At 48.1% G+C, this 22,411-nt stretch overlaps 1 protein-coding gene across 1 annotated transcript in view; it reads right to left on the bottom strand.

Annotated features, from left to right (window-relative positions):
• Positions 1-22,411, bottom strand: part of ADAM23 (ADAM metallopeptidase domain 23) — an 842,294-nt gene that overhangs the window by 214,335 nt on the left and 605,548 nt on the right. The window contains exons 17-18 of the mRNA XM_069225976.1: positions 10,655-10,741; positions 9,380-9,460 (exon numbers count right to left, since the gene is read on the bottom strand). Of these exons, the coding sequence (XP_069082077.1) occupies positions 9,380-9,460; positions 10,655-10,741 (168 nt within the window). The remainder of the gene's footprint in view (positions 1-9,379; positions 9,461-10,654; positions 10,742-22,411) is intronic.

Here is a 22,411-nt window from a genome sequence, read left to right as displayed (position 1 = left end):
CACACACCACCACACGCACCACACTCATCACCACCAACGCCACCCCACACCTCAACCACACCACCCCATGGCCCCCCCAAGACACCCCAGGTTCAGTGACGCCGAACTCAGGGTCATGGTGGAGGAAATAGTCCGTGTAGAGCCCCAGCTCTTCGGGGCACAGGTGCAGCACACCACAATTGCCAGGAAGATGGAGCTATGGCAAAGGATAGTGGACAGGGTCAACGCGGTGGGACAGCATCCACGCAATCGGGAGGACATCAGGAAGAGATGGAACGACCTACGGGGGAAGGTGCGTTCCATGGTATCAAGGCACAACATAGCGGTGCAGAAGACTGGCGGCGGACCCCCACCTACTCCCCCAGAATTTACCGTGTGGGAGGAGGAAGTCTTGCACATCCTGCATCCTGAGGGCCTCGCTGGAGTAGGCGGAGGAATGGACTCTGGTAAGGCAAATCTTCACTACTGCTTCCCACCCCCACCCCACCTGCATGCCAAATCATACCCCCACCCTCACCCCCTCCCCCATCACACCACCCCCTAGCAAAAGCCTCACCATCACAACCAACCCATCCCAACACCAAGCCCTGCATGCGACCCCAAAGCATGGACACCCATCACCAAAGCATGCCCACTGCACACACACATCACCCCCACAAGCCACCCTCACAAAAGCCCCCACAAGGAAATGCCTGCACATGGGTACACGGACACCCACCCATCACACAAAATCCCACACACAGAAGCAATAACCATACCTTTATACCCCTGCAGGACCCGAACGCCACCACACCGCCACGGAGGGTCCAGAGATGTCCATCCCACCCCCAGAAGAGGCCCCCAGCGATGACAGCAGCTCTGTCTCCCTGGACCCAGACGACCAGCCCGGCCCATCGGGGACCTCTGGACAGTCGGTTCCCCACAGACAGCCACAGGCTACACCAGATACAACCCCCTCTGGGAACACCAGCACAGCTCCCACCCAGCGGGCCCATGCCTCTGTCTCCAGGGCACGTAAATCAGCGGTGTGTCCACCACTACAGGGCACCCAGGTTGACCCACCACCCCAACAACAACAGGGACCTGGGGGCAGTGGTAGTGGGCACACCGGCCAGGGGACAGAGGCCCAGGGACACAGGGGAACTGGGAGGGCTGCTGTGCGACAGGGGGGGGACAGGCCCGGGGAACCGACTCTCCAAGAGGCCCTCTCCACCATCATGGGAGCATACCACCGTTCCCAGGAGACGATGGCGACGGTACTGGCCCGGTTCCAGGAGATCCAGGAACTGCAGGAGGAACGGTACATGGGGTTCAGGGAGGAACTGAGGAACATCGGTTCCGCAATGGGGACCATCGTCCTGGCCCTTACCCAGCTCGTCACCACATTGCGGGACCATGTGGCACCCCAAAGGGCCCCTGTCACTAGCCCAGGCCAGGAACAGCCTACCACCTCCGCCGGCGCTAGTGGACAGGAGGCCCCCACACAACGACGGGCCACCAGAACCCCACCTCCTGCAGAAGAAGAACCACCCCGCAAGCGGAACCTGAGATCTCACAGGAAGACAGAGTAGGATTGCAAGACCCCCGCCAGCCTAAGATACCCCCTGATGTCATCCCACTGTCCCACATTGTCACCCTGTCCAACCTTGAACTGCCCTTGCTCCATCCTTCCACAGGCATATGGACAATGCACCTGTGCGACTGAGAACTGGACTCTGCCATGGACATTACTCCACCCCCACCCATCCCCGCTTCCCAATCATTTACCTATATCTAGCACTTTAAATAAATCACTTATTCCACTTAAATAAACAGGAGTCTGCCTGTATTCTTAACAAATGTATTACACATAAGGGTTCAATAATGTCCAGTTACTTTGTGATGACAACATACCAATTTCAATAAGCTTTAGTCCATGGGCAAACAAAGCTGAAGTCAGGCAGTAGGTCATACAGCTCTGAAAAGGGAAGGGAAAGTCACAAATCAGTTAACAGGAACTGGGGGGAAACACAGACAGTGGAGACGCATGAGGCCTCAAGTAAATGTAAATTGGGGTGGCTGTTTCTTACCTGTGTGCTACTGAAAGTATTGTTGTATGACTGTATCCCTGTTGTTCGTGTCGTCCCCGTCGTCTTCCTCTTCTTCACTGTCCACAGGCTCCACAGCTGCAACAACACCACCATCTGGACCATCCTCCTGCAGAAAAGGCACCTGGCGTCGCAATGCAAGATTGTGAAGCATACAGCAGGCCACGATAATCTGGCACACCTTCTTTGGTGAGTACATGAGGGATCCCCCTGTCATATGCAGGCACCTAAACCTGGCCTTCAGGACCCCGAAGGTCCTTTCTATGATCCTCCTAGTTCGCCCATGGGCCTCATTGTATCGTTCCTCTGCCCTTGTCTTGGGATTCCTCACTGGGGTCAGTAGCCACAACAGGTTGGGGTAACCAGAGTCACCAATTAGCCACACACGGTGTCTCTGTAGCTGTTCCATCACATAAGGGATGCTGCTATTTCACATGACATACGCGTCATGCACTGACCCAGGGAACTTGGCATTTACATGGGAGATGTACTGGTCAGCCAAACAGACCACCTGGGCATTCATCGAATGATAACTTTTTCTGTTTCGGTACACCTGCTCACTGTCTTTGGGGGGAACCAAAGCCACATGGGTCCCATCAATGGCCCCAATGATGTTGGGGATACGTCCAAGGGCATAGAAATCACCCTTCACTGTAGCCAATTCGCCCACCTCAGGGAAAATAATGTATCTCCGCATGTATTTCATCAGGGCAGACAACACTCTGGACAAAACCTTTGAAAACATAGGCTGAGACATCCCAGATTATATGGCCACTGTTGTCTGAAACGACCCACTTGCCAAAAAATGGAGTACTGACAGAACCTGCACCAGAGGGGGAATCCCTGTGGGTTGGCGGATGGGGGACATCAGGTCTGGCTCCAGCTGGGCACATAGTTCATGTATAGTTGCTCTGTCAAGCCGGTATGTAAGTATGATGTGTCGTTCTTCCATTGTCGACAGGTCCACCAGCGGTCGGTACACGGGAGGATTCATCCTTCTCCTCGCAAGTCCCAGCGGACGGTGCCTAGGAAGGACAACATGGAGCACAGAGTCAAGCAACCCACAGGTTCGTTCACACAGCTTGCACAGTACACGAATCGCTATGCATGGAACGGCTTGTATGAGTGGCAATGCAAGGCCTAGGCCTGTGTGACGCAGTAGAAATCATGCCATGTGGGCCCTTGAAATGGCGGCTGCCTGACCTGTGAAGTGTGACAGTGGGATGTGAGGTCACTGCGCTGGCGTGGCACACCGTGGCGGTAGGCGGTCGAAAACCGCGGCGCAAAGCAGCATTGGTTAACATTGAACCCTATGGGTCTCAGGAGCCAATGACGATGTGCGGTCGCGGTACGCACCGCCGCGGTACGCACCGCCGCGGTACGCACCGCCGCGTGCGTGACTGCCATTTTCTATCTGATTAATCACTCGAGACCTGATCATCCACAGGAGAGAACCTATACTGCAAGTGCTGCTGTGACCTCGGTCTGGGAGATACAATGGCTGCTGCGACTGGGGAAAGGGCCCCTGCCTTCACTTCCGAAGAATTGGAGAAACTTGTTGATGGGGTCCTCCCCCAGTATGCACTACTCTACGGTCCTCCAGACCAACAGGTTAGTACACAGGGTGCACGCTGAATGGGCTATGCCTGTGTTGAGTGGGGTGTATGTAAGATGGTGGGGAGGGGAGCGAATGAGGAGTGCAACGCACTACAGATGGGAACATGTGCCACATGGCAAGGTTGGGGAGGGGGGGCCACTCACATCTACCATGCTGAAAAGTGATGATATTTTCTTTCCCACCCTGTACATGTCAAATAGGTCAGCGCCCATCAGAAGGTCGACATTTGGCGTGCCATCGCCAAGGACGTCCGGGCCCTGGGGGTCCACAACAGACAGGGCAGCCACTGCCGAAAGAGGTGGGAGGACATCGCCGCGGGACCAGAAAGACCGCTGAGTCTCTGCTGGGGATGGCCTCCCAACGTAGGAGGGGTGCCAGCCGCCAATTGACCCCCCTGATGTCCCGGATCCTGGCAGTGGCCTACCCCGATTTGGATGGGCACGTGAGGACATCACAGCAGACACAAGGGGGTGAGTATCAGCACATTCTGCTATCTTTGCGCGCAGTGGAGGTGTCTGGGTGGGGGAGGAGGACTGTGGGTAACTCAAGGCCAGGGCGCTTTCTGTAGGCTAGTCTCCTCCGTTAGCCATGGCCCTGTGCCCCCGCCCCACACCTCTGTAGGTTGCCAAGTACAGCTATCCATGGTCCTGCATCACCCATGTGTGCATTTGTCGTCCATAGACCTGTAGGCCTAGTCACAAGAACTGAGTAGTGTACCCCGATTGCGCAGCGTAGTTCAGGGGGCTTCTGTGTCTGTCCTCTCCGCCAACGGTGTTGCCAATGCATGCACTCAACCTGTCTTCATTTTTCCCCCCACCCATTTTATTTTTCTTCCTGTGCATGTGTGCATTAGCATCATCAGGCGGAGGAGAAGTGGCATCGGCACACGAGGGAGCTGCATCTCACATGGCCCTGGAGGGCCATGCAACGGACTCCGAGTTCAGCAGTGAGACGGAGGGCGAGGGGAGCTCCACAACGGGGACCCGTGGAGACGTCACCGACACCGACACGTCCTCGGAAGGGAGCTCCCTTGCGGTGGCAGCAACATCCGTGGCCCCCGCAACTACAGGTACAGCCGCCACCCAGCGCACCAGCTCCGCCCTCCAAGCAGCCCCTCAGCGTTCGCCCCGTGCCCGCTCGCACACCAAGGCGGGCATCTCCTTCGCCCCAGGCACCTCAGGCCCTGCCCCAGTTACCCCTGCTGTCCTCAGTGAGGAGGTCATTGACCTCCTCCGGACGCTCATTGTTGGGCAGTCTACCCTTTTGAATGCCATCCAGGGGGTGGAAAGGGAGGTGCATCTGAGCAATGCATACCTGGAGGGCATTCATTCGGGTCAGGCTGCCCATCAGCGATCGTTCAATGCTCTGGCCTCAGCACTGACGGCAGCCATTGTCCCTGTCTCCAGCCTCCCTCTTCTAACTCCCTCCACCCAGTCCCAGTCTCCTGTTCCTCAGCCTATCCCATCCACACCACCAGACCAGCCTGCACACACCTCAACACCCAAGGGCAGCTCATCCAGACATAAGCACCACAGATCCCACAAGCATTCACACAAACAACATCCAGATGCAGACATGCCAAGAGTCACTACCACCTCTGTGTCCCCCTCCTCCTCGTCTCCCTCCTCCCTCCCTGTGACGTCTCCACTCACATCTGCATGCACACCACCATCAGCCAGTACTTCCATCACCAGCACACCCTCCATTACAGTCAGCACACGTGCAGTCACCACCCCCACTGCCATTTACACGTCCCCTGTATCCTCTCCCACTGTGTCTGTCACCCCCTCTTCCAAAGCACACAAACGCAGGCAGCCACCCACCCAACAGCCATCCACCTCACGACAGCCTCCAGCACAAGCACCTGCACCCAAAGACAGCACACTTGACTCTCCTACAACCACATCCTCTTCCTCCACTCCCATACCCACTGCACCTACCGTTCCCATTGCTCCTAAAAAACTTTTCCTCTCAAAAGTTAACCTCTTTGCATCACCTGACCCACCCCCTCCATCTGGTAAGAGTCCAAAGAGCACCTCAGCCACCACCAGCCCTGCATCTAGTATCACCATAGTGCAGGGCTATTGGAGTCCACCAGCTCCTAGGGAAGGAACATCGGCCAGCAGCAAGGGGACAGCCAGCCCACCCCCTGGGAAGAGGACAAGAAAACTTAAGGGCCGGCGCGAAAAGCCTGAGACGGCTGCCGCCACAGAGAGTGGCCTTGCCACATCACCTGCCACATCATCTAAGGGAGGCAAGGGCCCGAGAGCTGCAGCGAAGGAGGGCAAGGGCAGCAGGGCGGAGAAGACATGCAGCAGCCGAGCGCACCAGGAGGGCCCCACCAGCCCCATACCGGGTGTGACGGACGACACCCACGGGCCCAGGACTCCATCACAGGAGGGCCCCGCGACCGCAAGGTCGGATGGCGACTGAGCGGGAAGTCTTACCCAGGTCTGGCTCCCTAGACACACAGGACAAGCACCGCTGAACAGGGCCCCGCCGTGAAGAGCACCGCTGAACAGGGCCCCGCCAAGGCAAGCACCGCTGAACAGGGCCCCGCCGTGAGGAGCACCGCTGAAGAGGGCCCCGCAAAGACAGGCACCGCTGAACAGGGGCCCGCCGTGAAGAGCACCGCTGAAGAGGGCCCCGCCAAGACAGGCACCGCTGAACAGGGCCCCGCCGTGAAGAGCACCGCTGAAGAGGGCCCCGCCAAGACAGGCACCGCTGAACAGGGCCCGCTGTGAAGAGCACCGCTGAAGAGGGCCCCGCCAAGACAGGCACCGCTGAAGAGGGCCCCGCCAAGACAGGCACCGCTGAACAGGGCCCCGCTGTGAAGAGCACCGCTGAACAGGGCCCCGCAGTGAGGAGCACCGCTGAACAGAGCCCCGCCGTGAAGAGCACCACTGAACAGGGCCCCGCCGTGAAGAGCACCGCTGAACAGGGCCCCACCGTGAGGAGCACTGCTGAACAGGGCCCCGCCAAGACAGGCACCGCTGAACAGGGCCCCGCCGTGAAGAGCACCGCTGAACAGGGCCCGCCGTCTCAAGCACCGCTCCGCTGGGCCCTTCCTGTCAAGCACCGCTCCGCTGGGCCCTTCATGTCAAGCACCGCTCCGCTGGGCCCTTCATGTCAAGCACCGCTCCGCTGGGCCCTTCATCTCAAGCACAGCTCCGCTGGGCCCTTCATCTCAAGCACCGCTCCGCTGTGCCCTTCATCTCAAGCACAGCTCCGCTGGGCCCTTCATCTCAAGCACCGCTCCGCTGGGCCCTTCATCTCAAGCACCGCTCCGCTGGGCCCTTCCTGTCAAGCACCGCTCCGCTGGGCCCTTCATCTCAAGCACCCCTCCGCTGGGCCCTTCATCTCAAGCACCGCTCCGCTGGGGCCCTTCATCTCAAGCACCGCTCCGCTGGGCCCTTCATCTCAAGCACCGCTCCGCTGGGCCCTTCATCTCAAGCACCGCTCCGCTGGGCACCGCTGTCTCAAGCACCGCTCCGCTGGGCCCTTCATCTCAAGCACCGCTCCGCTGGGCCCTTCATCTCAAGCACCGCTCCGCTGGGCACCGCCGTCTCAAGCACCGCTGGTCCTTTGACAGTGCCGGTTCTGTGTCGAGCAGGTGTTCACGAAGCACTCTGGGCACCATGCCTCCTCCAATACCAGTGGAGTCGGTTATCCATGTGATGGACTGTGGCTTTGCACTCTCCAGGATGGTACAGTGGGCATGGAGGCCCCTCGTGGATCTGGCGTCGTGGACTCATGTGGCTGAGGTGCCCCCCTTTCCCTTCCCCCTGAGGTGCCTGTTGTTTTCTCATCTGATGCCCCAGCAGTGTTCTCTCCAATGGTTTCCGGTCTCCTGTGTGGGCTTTGCCCATGTGTTTGTACACATTGGCCCACGCACTATGGATATTGAACGGACTGTGCAGGACTTATTGACTATGTTTATACTTTGCACTATGTTCATTATTTCTTTTGTATATTTCATATGGCATATTTACCATGACTTAAATGAACCTATTTTATACATAAATTTTAAACTTCATTTGAATTATGTCTTTGCATTCTTCCGGGGGGTTTGGAGGGTGTCACTCTGACTTGTTGCTCTGCATTGATGTGTAGGTATTAGGGGGGTGGGTTGGGGGGTGGGTGTATCGCGTATGTGTGTGCCCGTAAGCTTTCCTCCTCCCCCCTCCCCTGTGTTGTAGGTGCAGTACTCACCGTTGTCGTCTGCGCCGGCGTTCGTACTCCTGGTAGATGAGCATGTAGACAATAGCCGGTAGGATGTGTAATTCGGGCTCCATGCTGTCCTCCTTTAGGTGAGCGTTTCGCCGTGTTTTTATCGGCGGGGCTCCTGCCCCGGAAAAGGTGGCGGATTGGTGAGTTGTGATAGGGTGGGCGGTACATTGTCTGCCGCCTGCCTGTTGGCAGGGACCGCTGCGCTGTTTGTCGGTCCCGCCATGGCGGTCGGAGTGTTAATGTGGCGGCCTGTGTTGGCGGTTCCCGCCAGGGTCAGAATTCCATTTTTTGGACCGCCTGCCTGTTGGCGGGTTGGCCGCCGCTTTATCACCGACCGCCAGGGTTAGAATGACCCCCTATGTCTATTCACATTTTCCTGGTCATAAAACCAACTGCTCAAACAACTCCTCACCACATTGTTTTCTAAATCTGCCCTGCGGCATTTCTCAGCACCATTTCTCTCTCTGGTCAAAGTATTATCACAATAGACTTATTTGAAAATTATTAAGGTAAGATTTCACCACAAGCCTCTACCTTCAAAAACATCCTGTAGTGTTGCTGGGGAAGGATTGGGAAAGATGAGACACCTACAACCAGTGCTTGTAATGCTTCCATGGTCGTCAATAAGCATTTTTCCTATAAAGCTTTCAAATATTGATTGTATTTTCTGAGGTTTGAGAGAGGCTTAAAGAAAGCATTCTGTGCCTCAATTACCATAGGAGGCTCCACACCACCATTTGCCTTTGCCATGATATTTGCCTGATGAATCTCCAAACCAGATTTTATCACCGATCTTCCATATTTCCTGGAAAAGCATAGGTGGTCATTCCAACCGCCCGCCATGCGGTTACCGCCGAATGACCGCACCGCGGTCAAAAGACCGCGGCAGCCATTCTGGCTTTCCCGCTGGGCCGGCGGGCGACCGCCAAAAGGCCGCCCGCCGGCCCAGTGGGAAAGGCCCAGCAACGATGAAGCCGGCTCCAAATGGAGCCGGCGGAGTTGCTGCTGTGCGACGGGTGCAGTGGCACCCATCGCGATTTCCAGTGTCTGCTTTGCAGACACTGAAAATCATTATGGGGCCCTGTGAGGGGGCCCCTGCACTGCCTATGCCAGTGGCATGGGCAGTGCAGGGGCCCCCAGGGGCCCCACGACACCCGTTCCCGCCATCCTGGCGGATTCCTTGGGCCAGGGGTAAACCGGCGGGAAACCGCTGGTTGCCCTTTTCTGACCGCGGCGCTTTACCGCCGTGGTCAGAATGGCCCAGGAAGCACCGCCAGCCTGTTGGCGGTGCTTCCGCGGTCCCCGGCCCTGGCGGTCATGGACCGCCAGGGTCGGAATGACCCCCATAGTACATTGTTGCTACTTGCTGCAATACAACTTTGCTCTTTCTGCTGCCCCATATCTCATCTTTCTAAAATTGAAGGGTGAGCAATAGAAGCCATACCTGAGCAGAATCTCCAGTGCAATGCTCCGGGATATCACATTCGTTCACAGCATCTCGGCAGTCATACTCCCTTGGCAGAAACTGGAAATTAAAAGATAAACAGAAAATGTAACAGATATATGGCAATACCAGGCAAGCTGATGGAGGGATATTTAAATGTTTCTACATCTATTTAGTAAGATTGCTTCCAGATAATTTTGGGAAATGCACAAAGTAATAAAGAAATAGGCAAAATCTTCACAGCGATATTGATGAACATTGGCCATTAAGCATATCTGGAAATGCCTGTGGCACCTTTGACATCAACAAGTGCACTCTACATGTCTTCAAGTTGACCTCTGCATCTCTAAGATGCCTGATGCATTATCACATCTGTAAAATATTTTATTGAAAGCAAACAGAGTGAGCTAGACTACATCTGACATGATTGGTGGATTTTCATATTTGATTAGGAACACACTCTCTGTTCTTAACTTTGCATTACCAGAAGACAACTCCAAATCTATTAGGTTCAAAGGAGAGCAAGCTGTGGAGTATGTCACAAACAGTTTGCTGTACATCTATGATGCATCCATACTTAAAACAAAGAACACATGGAACATAACATTTACTAAGGAAACTATCTTCAAAACAGTATTGGATACTAGAGACAGTATCCCTTTAAGAAGGAATTCACCACACATTCTATAGACCTTGAAAAAGATTGTAAATGTCAATGCAATTAACAGTAAACTGCTCAATGAAGATATTTTCACACATGGGATGTGGCAAAAAAGAGAATATTGGGATTCATAAGATAATGCCAGCGTCACACTTAAGGTGATTGTAGAAACTAATACTTCAGAAGAGTCATAACAGAAAAGCGGCACCCCACTATCTAAAATGTGCAATGTAGCTCAAACTCATACTGCCCCAAACTCGTCTCCAAGTTTTATGATCTATCTGCAAATTGGATGCAAGAGATTGACTCCAACAGGCCTAAAATATTTCAGAGGTATTCGGTGTTACCAAATCTCTCAATTTCGGACAAGGCTAGCTTACATTTAGTGTCCAATAGCAATTTGTTTTCTGTCTGTAGCCCTGTGTATTGAGATTATGTACATTTTGCTTTAGTCTTCAAATTGTGGTTACATTCAAGTCATTCAGCATTCACGGGAAGAATTAGTCAGCGAGCTGCATGAGCTCTATATGTACCTATGGCTCAGAAATTGTCTTATTTTACTCTTTATAAGATCAGTCACTCTTGCATTCAATATAAAGGTCTCATTGCCTCACCAGACAGGATGTGTTGCAGCACGGCCCGTCGCTGCAATGGGCTCCATTGGAGAGAGAACACTTTTTGCAGCAATCTCCAGAGCATTCCTGTAAGGAGAAGACACAATATGGGACAAGGATATTGAACATTTCTACTGCCTTCTATCCTACACCCTTAAGATAGTCTCATCAATTTGTAAGCAACAGCTAATGACATGACTGCATTTGTGAAGACAGCAACTCCTGGCACAGTACTTTGAGCAAATGGTCAAACTAGAGTACACCCACACTTGCATGTTGTTCTCCATAGCCTGCTTACGGGAGACTCATCCTAATATGCTTCTCTTGCTTCAGGTTTTCCAGTAATCTCCTGGTCTGTATTTTTCTTATTTTTTGGAATAGGGTGAAAAGACTTATTTTGAGAACCTCTGATTGTGTTCAATTGCTATTATCATTCTTTAGCTATTACTTACTCTTTGAAGTCAGGATTTCTTGATATCATGTATAAATTATTATATGAACTTAATTTGCCCAAAAGCAAACCCACTACAGTTACTGCTCAATCTGACACCCACCACGGTCCAAATAAAATACTGATTGAAAAATATCCTGTGATAACTCCAATATATAATTAGGGAAGGCTAGTGCCGGTACAGTCATAGCCCAACTTATTCTTCAACATAAACTAAATGAAGGTGCGCAAATACTGCTACCGATGGGTCACGTTTGTCATTCACAACAACACTCTGCACTTGTGAATACATTTATTCAGGCACAAAATTACTTGTATGGTATAGTTTCACGTGTGAGCCAAGATGCTTGTAAGTGAAGGATACTTCAGATCAAAGATGGTCGCCTAAGTAGTTGAACATCCAGAAGCATGCGCATATGTGGCTGCTCCCAAACCTTCTAAAGGAACAATTGTACATCCTTGGATAAAGTGATTTACTCCTGCCAAGGGTGTTTGGACAAAATATTAAGTTTTTAATATCGTAACAAATTTTGGAAACAAATATTGTGAGGTGGAAACATCATTGTCAATAATATTGTTTTTTCCAGGTAAGTAATGTTGTTAACAAGAAAATGTGTGACCGTGTCATTCTCAAGCTGAAACAAGTTGGGTTTCATTTCACATGTTAGCACCTAAATAAATCACTGCTTCTTTAGTGTGGATTTGTGGATTATTGGCTTCGAAATGCATGTCTTTCCGATAGTGGAAGTGAATCTTAGTGGCTTCTCACACGTACGTGCACCAATACCACCAGGGTTCCAGCCAACAGGATCTGTGTTTTGTTAACATATATTTTTATATAAACATATACCCACATATTATATAATTATATTGTTAGACCTGCCAACCTTAGGGTATTCACCCCTAACGTTTTGCCTGCCTCCCTCCACTTTTTAGATACTGTTTTAGCTGGCTTTAAGACTCTAATGTCAGTGCTAATGTGCATATGCTCTCTCCCTTTAAACATGATAACATTGTATCACACCCAATTGGATTATTTAATTTACTTATTAGTCCCTAGTAAAGTGCACTATATGTGCCCAGGGCCTGTAGATTAAATGCAACTAGTGGGCCTGCAGCACTGATTGTGCCACCCACTTTAGTATCTCCTTAACCTTGTCTCAGGCCTGCCACTGCAAGGCCTGTGTGTGCAGTTTCACTGCCAATTCGACTTGGCATTTAAAAGTACTTACCAAGCCTAAAACTCCCCTTTTTCTACATATAAGTCACCCCTAAGGTGTGCCCTAGGTAACCCATAGGGCAGGGTGCTGTGTAGGCAAACAGCAGGACATGTACCTGTGTAGTTTACATGTCCTGGTATTGTAAAACTCCTAAATTCGTTTTTACACTGCAGTGAGGCCTGCTCCCTTCATAGGCTAACATTGGGGCTACCCTCATATACTGTTTGAGTGGTAGCTGCTGATCTGAAAGGAGTAAGAAGGTCATATTTAGTATGGCCGGAATGGTGATACAAAATCCTGCTGACTGGTGAAGTTGGATTTAATATTACTATTTTAGAAATGCCACTTTTAGAAAGTGAGCATTTCTCTGCACTTAAATTCTTCTGTGCCTTACAATCCACGTCTGGCTGGGTTCAGTTGACAGCTCCCTTGTGCATTCACTCAGACACACCCCAAACACAGGATACTCAGCCTGACTTGCATACATCTGCATTTTGAATGGGTCTTTCTGGGCTGGGAGGGTGGAGGGCCTGCCCTCACACAAAGGACTGCCACACCACCTACTGGGATCCTGGCAGACAGGATTGAACTGAAATGGGACCTGGTGCACTTCTAAGCCACATAAAATCGACGCCCAGCCTGGCGCACAGCCTGCACCGCAGTGGAAAATTCACTGCACGCCGAACCGGAACAACCCAGCCAGACTTCGCAACAAGAAGATCGACGCAGTGCCAGCATAGCAACCGGAAATTCGATGCACGGCCCACTGAATCGATGTACAGCCGAGTCGGACTGACGCAGCCTGACTTCCAGAGAGTAATCGACCCAGCGCTGGCAGTGCGGTAGAAATTTCCACGCAACTCCCACCGGATCGAAGCAGCCCCTGTGACTTCGTCCTGTCAGTGCCAGAAATTCACACATCGTCCCCAGGGCGTCCGAAAACCCCGCAACCCGAGGAGGATCCACGACCAAGAGCCGGAAATCGATGCACAGCCGTCCCTGTGTGAAAACTAAATGACGCATCGCCGTGTGCGGCCCGAGAAATCAAAGCACACCTCCTTGTTTTCCACGCATCTCCTCCTCTGCGGTTCTTTGCAGAGATTTTGAATGCAAACCAGGTACTTTGTGCTTGGAAGAGACATTTATTGCTTTTAAAAGTCTAAAGACACTTTCTATCACTTTTACAGTGATATTTCAACATATTCTTATTGCATTTTAATAATTTTGACCAAAATTTGATCAGATAAATATTATATATTTTTCTAAACTTTGTGTGGTGTATTTTTATGGTGCTATACTATGTTATTGCATAATTTATTGCACAAATACTTTACACATTGCCTTCTAAGTTAAGCCTGACTGCTCAGTGCCAAGCTACCAGAGGGTGGGCACAGGATAATTTGGATTGTGTGTGACTTACCCTGACTAGAGTGAGGGTCCTTGCTTGGACAGGGGGTAACCTGACTGCCACCAAAGACCCCATTTCTAACATATATATTTTAGATAGTAGTTAAATATTAGTGAGATTTGTTTAACTAACATTACATTAATGGTATAAATAATTAAGATGTACTATTTACACTATATATATGTATATATATATATATATATATATATATATATACATTTAATTCCTCCAAAAATATAGACGAATGCCTGGACTGCAAGTTGAGGTCAGAAATTAACTTTAATAACAAATGCTTCCTCCCAAGCAGCCGTAGCCTTGCTCACATATATATTTTAATACACACCTCACTCTTCTAAGCAAGGCACATGCGCTCCTGCAGAAATGAATAGTCAAAGCCCATCAGTCTTCACTGCTCATTTTATTCAGGTGCTTCTAACAAACAGCAACCCAACATGTTTCGGTGGTCTAGCTGCCTTGTTCATGGGTGAGTCAGAATGGACACAGCACCATTTTTAAAAACATCATCAAGTGAAAACAACAACATAAAGATAGGACTTGTGCGGTGCAGTCAAGATAATTGGCTATTACTAAGTTATTTACTTCTAATGTATGAAATCTTAATGAATTGTCACAATCATCCCAAAAGAAAATCAAATTGAAATCAAACATGCAAGTTCAATATCATCAATTAATTAATCTTCAAGTGATGTATGTTTGTCATGGAATTCAGTATGATAAATTCCTGCTATGCCCAAGAGTCATAATTAACATCACTGCAACGAAGAAAAATTTGGTATTCAATAATGAATTGCCAGACCATTCATTATTACTACCAAGTTGTTCTTCATTATGACATTGAATTTGTATGTTTGAACTTAATTTGATTTATATTTTAGATGAATGTGACAATTAATCAAGGAGGATTACAATTCAGTATTCTAAAACATAAAAATAAACACAACTTGAATTCTACAAACTCTCAAAAGATTCAATGCCCTACAAATGTGTTTGAAAATGTAATCAACATTCAAAGGTAACACACACGTCTTCAAGATTCGGATAATTACAGATTTAACAGTAATAAAATAGACACTTACATATTGTTCCTGTCTCTATTTTCTTTCTATTTAAACTCTACCCCCACTTCTACTTTATAATCAGTCCATCACATTAAAAATTCACATAAACATAACCATGAATTACGCGGAAATCAAACATTCTCCATGTTGCTAATACCTTTCATCCTTTTATGATTAAACTGCTTCCCTATATCCTCCGACGATTGTGTCTTCCATATTATGTTTAGACCACATAAACAGTTAATTCAAATAATAATTAAAAATCTGCTAAATTTTCAGACCATCTGAATAAGTTTGTTGTGAATGTATCCACAAACTCTGTCTTCCCAAGAAAATCTTCCTTTCACTATATTGAGTGCATAACCACACTGTTGGACTTGTCTCTCTCTGCAGAATCACCCCCAAACTTTATGCCTTGACTCTCCTGTTTTCTGAACCCATTTGTTTGGCTTTTAGGAATCTGTGCAATTTACCATTACCTACCGTTTTTGAGTGCTTGCGCTCTTTCTCTAAAAATTTTAACATTGGCTAACAGCTAATTGACACATTTAATTTACTTGTAAGTCCCTAGTAAATTGATACTAAATGTACCCATGGCATGTATATTAAATGCTACTGGTGGACCTGCAGCACCTACTGTGCCACTCAATTATGTATGTTCTTTAAACATGTCTCCGGCCTGCCACTGCAGCCTGCTTGCGTAATTCTAATCTGTCATTTTGACTTGGTAAAATAAACCTTTTCCCAGATTTAAACCTCCCTTTTTAATACATATAAGTCACCTCTCGGGTTTGCCCTAAACAGTCCATAGGGCAATGTTCACTGTATTTAATAAGTTGGATATGTACTTTTAAGTGTGACATGTCCTGGTAGTAAGAAACTCCTAAATTTGTTTTTCACAGCTGGGAGGCCCACCTCTCTCATAGCATAACATTGAGTTACCCTATAACATTTAATATTTGGTAACTTTTTATTGGGAGAAGGTAGGAAAACCATGGTGTCTAAGAAATTGTAACATAAAACCCTCTTTAGTGGTAAGTTCAGATTTTAAGTTCGAATTTTGAAAATGTCAGTTTTAGAAAGCTGGCATTTTCTTGTCCTAACCATTTGATGCCTGCAACCTGCTCCTGGATCACAAGGCTAGGCGTAGTTGGCAGTTGGCCTTTGTGTATTTCACCCAGACAGCCTCACAAAGAAGGATCTGGGTGTTGGCAGGGTGGGCTATCTCTGACTTGATAGGGGGGCATAGGTCAGGTACCACACTTGCACTTTAAAGGTACTGACCCAACTTACACACAAAGGATTTTACATTAGCCTATTGTGCCCCAAGGCAGACTGGGACCAGCGCAGAAAGGCAGGAAAGTGCAGACACCTTTGTAAGGGGAAACTCCAGAAGCTTTTCCAACTTTCAAGTGGGAACAAGGTATATATATTGGACCCTCAGACCCACTCTTCAGAACACTCCTGGACTTCAAAAGAAGGACACCCTGCTGCTCTGCTGCTTGATGCCTGTTCTGCTTGCTGAGAAGCAAGACTGGACCTGCATCCTTCATCCCAGGCTGAAGTGACTCCAAAACTCAGCTGACCGACCTCCTGCTCGAGCTACAAGGAAATAATAGGCTCCAGAGGCCTCTCTGCATCTGTCTAGCTGATCTGTTGCCTGGACCTCCAACTGGACCTGCCAGAGTCCTGCTGACCTCTGTTGTAGTAAGCCCCTGATCCCCAAAAAGTGCCCCTCAGGTCCTGGACTCTTTCTGTGGCATGAGTTAAACTCCTTCTTGAAGAGAAGGAGAAATCTTGACGTTTTGGGCTCTTTGCGACTGTGAACGGGCCCGAACTTGACTTTCACCTGGTCTTGTTCAACCAGATAACCACAAGTGGTGCTTTGTGTCTTTAGGCACTATACTCACCTTGAATCTTTAAAATGGCATATTTCCAGTTCTACTGATTGTATTTTAGCCATTTTGGTGCCAAACTGTTTATTAAAATGTACTCTATATTTCTAAATCTGTGTGAGATTTGTCTTGTGGTTTGTTTTCACTTTGTTAATGTTTGTGCCCTGCATATATATTTTACACATTGCCTCTAAGATAAGCCTGACTGCTTTTGTGCCAAGCTACCAAAGGGGTAAGCACAGCAATTGAATGACTTTAGTGTTTTTCCTTGACAGGGATTGTTGCTGTTGCCTGAAAAGGGTTCTGAACCCCCCTCAAGTAACAACCCAATTTCTCACAAATTTGAAAACACAGTTCTGGGACAATGTTATCCATAACTTCTAACTCCTCCATGTCTGGCCAACACAGCCAAGGACATTTTAATCTAGATTTAATCCCCTACATAGTAAATGTCTTTGGCTCTTTTAGGATATGTAGTAAAATTACTATTAATTACACTGCTAAAGTTAAAAAAGGGATGTCTTTAGGTTCTCTGTTAAATGTTGATAATGTATATTTGTTTCTGGTTCTGCCAAAAACTCTCTAAAAATTCACTGCGCAGGTAAAGATTACCATTAGGTTATCTTCTTAAATCACTTTCAACTTTAGTTAATTCTTCAATATATTCCAATTTTTATAAGCAATCTTTTCGATCATCCTACTCTGTCAACTGTATGGTAAAGTCATTTTTTGCCAACTTCATTTTGATTTTCTAGCAGTGATCTTTTCAAGACATCTTTCACAGTAACAAGTTTGTTATGTTGCCTGAGGTAGGAGCACTGACAAAAATGGACACAAAATGGAGTCCTTTTTGAAAATTCATTATAGAATATTTTATGATTTAGCTTGTTTTTTGGCTCTTAGGAGTCTACATGGCAACTTCTGAAAGGGGTTTTAGTATATGTTACTATGATGGTCAAGCCAGAGGCAATCGATTTCAAGGGCCAAGGCTGTCAATACAACAAGAACAGCAAGTGCAGGAAATCACAGAAGACAAGGGTGGCAAACTGTTTTTTTGCTTACTGCATTAGTTTGAGGCTTGAAAGATCAGTGTTGAATATCTTATTTTATGTTTCCTCATAGAATAGGCCCAGCCAGTGAATATATCCCACATGTTACATGGCTATTAGCCAAACCATACTTACAAACAGTCTTTTGTTCATTTAAAGAATGCTAGTTCTATGTGAAGGTGGTCCCTTCACTTGAAGCCCTGAAGGAGCTCCACTCCCATGCTCTGCAGTTGTTTCAGTTTATTTATCAGGTCTATATGAGACCTTAAATGTAAGCTCATAATCTAGTCCATGTGTGTGTGATAACACAGAAATATCATTAAGTGTACTGTGTGGAGAAGACAAAAGGTTTCAAAAACTGTACTTGGGAGAAACCCTTTTTGGTGTGGATAACAAAGTTTTTGCTGTCTGTCAGAACCCATCACCTCAACACAAAAAAACGGAGGAATGAGCTCTAGCTCAGGCTTCTTCGTCTGTTTTTTCAGTTGGGGCAGCCCCCTTCAGCTGTTGCTTGAAGATTTTATCAGCCACATTTTAAGCCAGACAAAGAAATATCTTAGCTCGACTGTGAGCTTTTGACTCCCATTGTAATGCATGCAGCACCATGCATTGCACAGCAGGTGCATTAGTTCTCCTCAAAGTTTTCAGGCACCTGGTGATCCTGCACTAACAGTGATTTTTCAGACACATGTGATTTTGCAGCTAGTCCTAATGCGATTCATCCTCCAAAAAGTGTTTCCATGTTCCTGCTGATAATGCACCTAGGTTGATGTTAGACATTAAATTCATAATCGCATAACTGTGACCTTGTTCTTTAATGTGAACTCACAGTGTTGCCTATTTTACACTGGGGTGATTTGAACCTAAAAGTGATTTTCCAGCTAAAGTGTTTTTGTGCCTCAAAAGTATTTCACCAGTCATGATGATGTTGCATCAATGGTGGTATAGCTCTTCAATATGCTGTCAACTAACTATGCTGACATACTGATGTGCACATGTTATATTCAATGTGACATTTTCCTACATAATTTTATCTCTGTACTGAGCGATATTTTAACTATGTGTTATATCACACCCCTGCTGACAGTGTTCAAAGTGTTTTTGCACCTAAACCAATTTTTGAACCGACACTATGTTTTAACTCTGTTGTTGATCTTGCATTAAGGGTGCTCTAAGGGTAATTTTGCATCTAAATGTGTTTTTCTTCCCTTCTAAACGTGATTTGTGACCCTAAATGCGATTCTGTATTCCTCATTACACAGATAATGATTATGCACCTTATTTTGATGTTGGACTTGAATGTGGTTTTGCTGTTCAATGCGACATTACAGTGCTTGGGGACACAGGGGGTCCTTAAAAGTGCTTTGTTACAGCTAGCTCTCATTTATATGCCTAATGGTTTTTCACACTCATGTTGATGTTGCAACAAGGTTGATTTTGAACCTTAATGTGCTATCAATCAAATGTGATGCAACACTGATGAAAAACCTTTATACCTAATGTGACATCATATTAGCACATTTTCTTCGTGATCTTGGATTTAAAGGTGATATCACACTCCTGTTGACTTGACACCATAGGTGTTCTATCACCCGACATTTTCTTTGAATTTAAGTGTCATTTTTACCTCAACTGAGTTTTTGCTAAAGTCATGTGAATTTAGCGAATTGTAGAAAAGAACAAAGGAAGACATAGCCAGGACAGCAGAAAAGCAGAGCAAATTGCAGAGAAGCCAAACGGAAAAGAGAAGCAGACCAACAGCAAAAAAAGAACAAATAGGATACTGTGAAAAAGAAGAAGACCAACAGAAGTATTGGTGCCTGGTGCAGAAGAGAAACAGAGCTGAATCATAACACTTTGTGAGTAGCACACCAGAAAAAATCGTAAAGAGAGGTGTTGAGTTCCCAGCAGCCACATTCCAAGCCATGGACACTGCCCGCAGGCAAATGTTTAGGAAGTAGTGGAGGCAGCTAAATGTGTTTTTGCTCCTGAATTTAGTCTCCTAAAGGTTTACTCACGCTCCTTTTAACATCACAACAGTGTAATTCTGCACTTAATTTGTTTTTGACCTGAATGTGATTTTGCAACTAAATTTAACAACTGCACCTATGTGTGCTTTTTCGTCTATATGTGAGTTGTGCTTCTCAAAGTGATCCACATTTATTCAGATGCTACACCAAGGGCACCTATATGGTATTTCGCATCTAAATGTGATACCATGGCCCAATTTACTTTGCATCAAAGGTGATTTTGCATTTAGAAGTGATTTTGCATCTTAAAAAAATGGATTTATCCCTAAAAGTGATTTTTGCTTCGTAAATGTAATTTTGCATTTAAATGTGATTTTTACACCTGACAGTTCTCGACATTCACACTGTGATACATCAAAAGTGATCTTGTACCACAATGTTCTGTAAACTAAATGGATGGTCATATAAAATAATACCTTTTAAATCTACTACTACATTTTCTCTCTGTACTAAGTGATACTCTACAAGTGCATGTTGTGTCTGTCTCATACTAAATGTGCTTCTTAAGATTAATGCCCAATGTTTTTCATAGGCCTTGGCAGAGTAAACTAAGTCCAGCTCCGCGGAATTCCACAGAGTTGAAAAAAAACTCAGTGGAATTGCGCGGAGGCAGAGTTCCGTGACCTGCGAAGTCCTCCTGAATGCACCCATCTCGGAAGTCCTAAGCAGGGTGGGCCTGGTCAGGCAGGCCCTACCCTGCTTAGCACTTTGAACATTGGGTGCATTCAGGAGGTACACAGGCAGCAAAAGCTGCCAGGCCTGATGTGCACCGGCCTGTCACTGGCCTGCCCTGTGTGCAACGCACACGGGACAGGCCGGTGCACAAGAGGTCTGAAACTGCAGCTTTCACTTCCTACTGCCCTGACCTGAATTCAGGCCAGGGCTGTAGGCAGTGAAAACTGCAGTTTCAGTGTTTGTTGTTTGTGCACCAGTGTGCACAAACAATGACAAAAGAGAGTACAAGACATGGACTTACCTGAGTATTCCCAGGGGTCCTCCTCTCCTCCTCATCCGACGGCGACGAGTCTCTCTCCGCAGCGGCTGCCTCCCTCTGTGCACCAGTGCACGCCGCAGCCCAGTTATGGGCTGCACAGCGCAATCACAGACTGTCTGCGCTTGCGCTGTGCAGCCCATAGTGGGCTGTAGCACACACCGGGTGAGCTCCGCTCCACTGGAGGGGCAACTAGAGTTTTTTGGATTACTCTATGCTCCAAGAAGAGTGATCCTGCACTAATAGTGATTTTTCAGACACATGTGATTTTGCAGCTAGTCCTAATGCGATTCATCCTCCAAAAAGTGTTTCCATGTTCCTGGTGATAATGCACCCAGGGTGATGTTAGAGATTAAAATCATTATCGCATAACTGTGACCTTGTTCTTTAATGTGAACTCACAGTGTTGCCTATTTTACACTGGGGTGATTTGAACCTAAAAGTGATTTTCCAGCTAAAGTGTTTTTGTGCCTCAAAAGTATTTCACCAGTCATGATGATGTTGCATCAATGGTGGTATAGCTCTAGGACTCTGCTACTTTACCACTGCTAACCAGTACTAAAGTATATATAGGCCCTAATTCTAACCTTGGCGGACGGCGGAGGCCGTCCGCCAAGGTACCGCCGTCAGAACACCGCACCGCGGTCGAAAGACCGCTGCGGTGATTCTGACATTTGCCCAGGGCTGGCGGGCGGCCTCCAAAAGGCCGCCCGCCAGCCCAGGGCAAATCAACCTTCCCACTAGGATGCCGGCTCAGAATTGAGCCGGCGGAGTGGGAAGGTGCGACGGGTGCAGTTGCACCCGTCGCGTATTTCAGTGTCTGCTAGGCAGACACTGAAATACTTTGTGGGGCCCTCTTACGGGGGCCCCTGCCGTGCCCATGCCATTGGCATGGGCACGGCAGGGGCCCCCAGGGGCCCAGCGGCACCCCCTACCGCCATCCTGTTCCTGGCGGGCGAACCGCCAGGAACAGGATGGCGGTAGGGGGTGTCAGAATCCCTCATGGCGGCGCAGCAAGCTGCGTCGCCATGGGGGATTCTAAGGGCAGCGGTAAACCGGCGGGAGACCGCCGGTTTACCCTTTCTGGCCGCGGCTGAACCGCCGCGGTCAGAATGCCCTGCGGGGCACCGCCGGCCTGTCGGCGGTGCTCCCGCCGACCCTGGCCCCGGCGGTCTTAGACCGCCGGGGTCAGAATGACCCCCATACTCTCTCTTTTAAAACATGGTAACATTAGTTCATACCCATTTGGCATATTTGGTATATTTGGTCCACTTGTAAGTCCCTAGTAAAGTGCACTATATGTGCCCAGGGCCTTTCGATTGAATGCTACTAGTGGGCCTGGCAGCACTGGTTGTGCCACCCACATTAGTAGCCCCTTAACCGTGTCTCAGGACAGCCATTGCAAGTCCTATGTGTGCAGTTTCACTGCCACTTCAACTTGGCATTTAAATGTAGTTGTCAAGTCTTAAACTCCCCTTTTTCTACATATAAGTCACCCCTAAAGTAGGCCCTAGGTAACCCATAGGGCAGGGTGCTGTGTAGGTAAAAGGCCGGACGCATACCTGTGTGTTTTATATGTTCTGGTACTGGAAAACTCTGTTTTCCACAGCTGTGAGGCCTGCTCCTTTCATGGA

This window comes from Pleurodeles waltl, chromosome 3_1, assembly GCF_031143425.1.
Source record: "Pleurodeles waltl isolate 20211129_DDA chromosome 3_1, aPleWal1.hap1.20221129, whole genome shotgun sequence".
In the NCBI taxonomy this organism is placed as follows: domain Eukaryota; kingdom Metazoa; phylum Chordata; class Amphibia; order Caudata; family Salamandridae; genus Pleurodeles; species Pleurodeles waltl.
The sequence above is the reverse complement of the archived record's forward strand: the minus strand, read 5'-3'. Positions and strand labels throughout refer to the sequence as shown.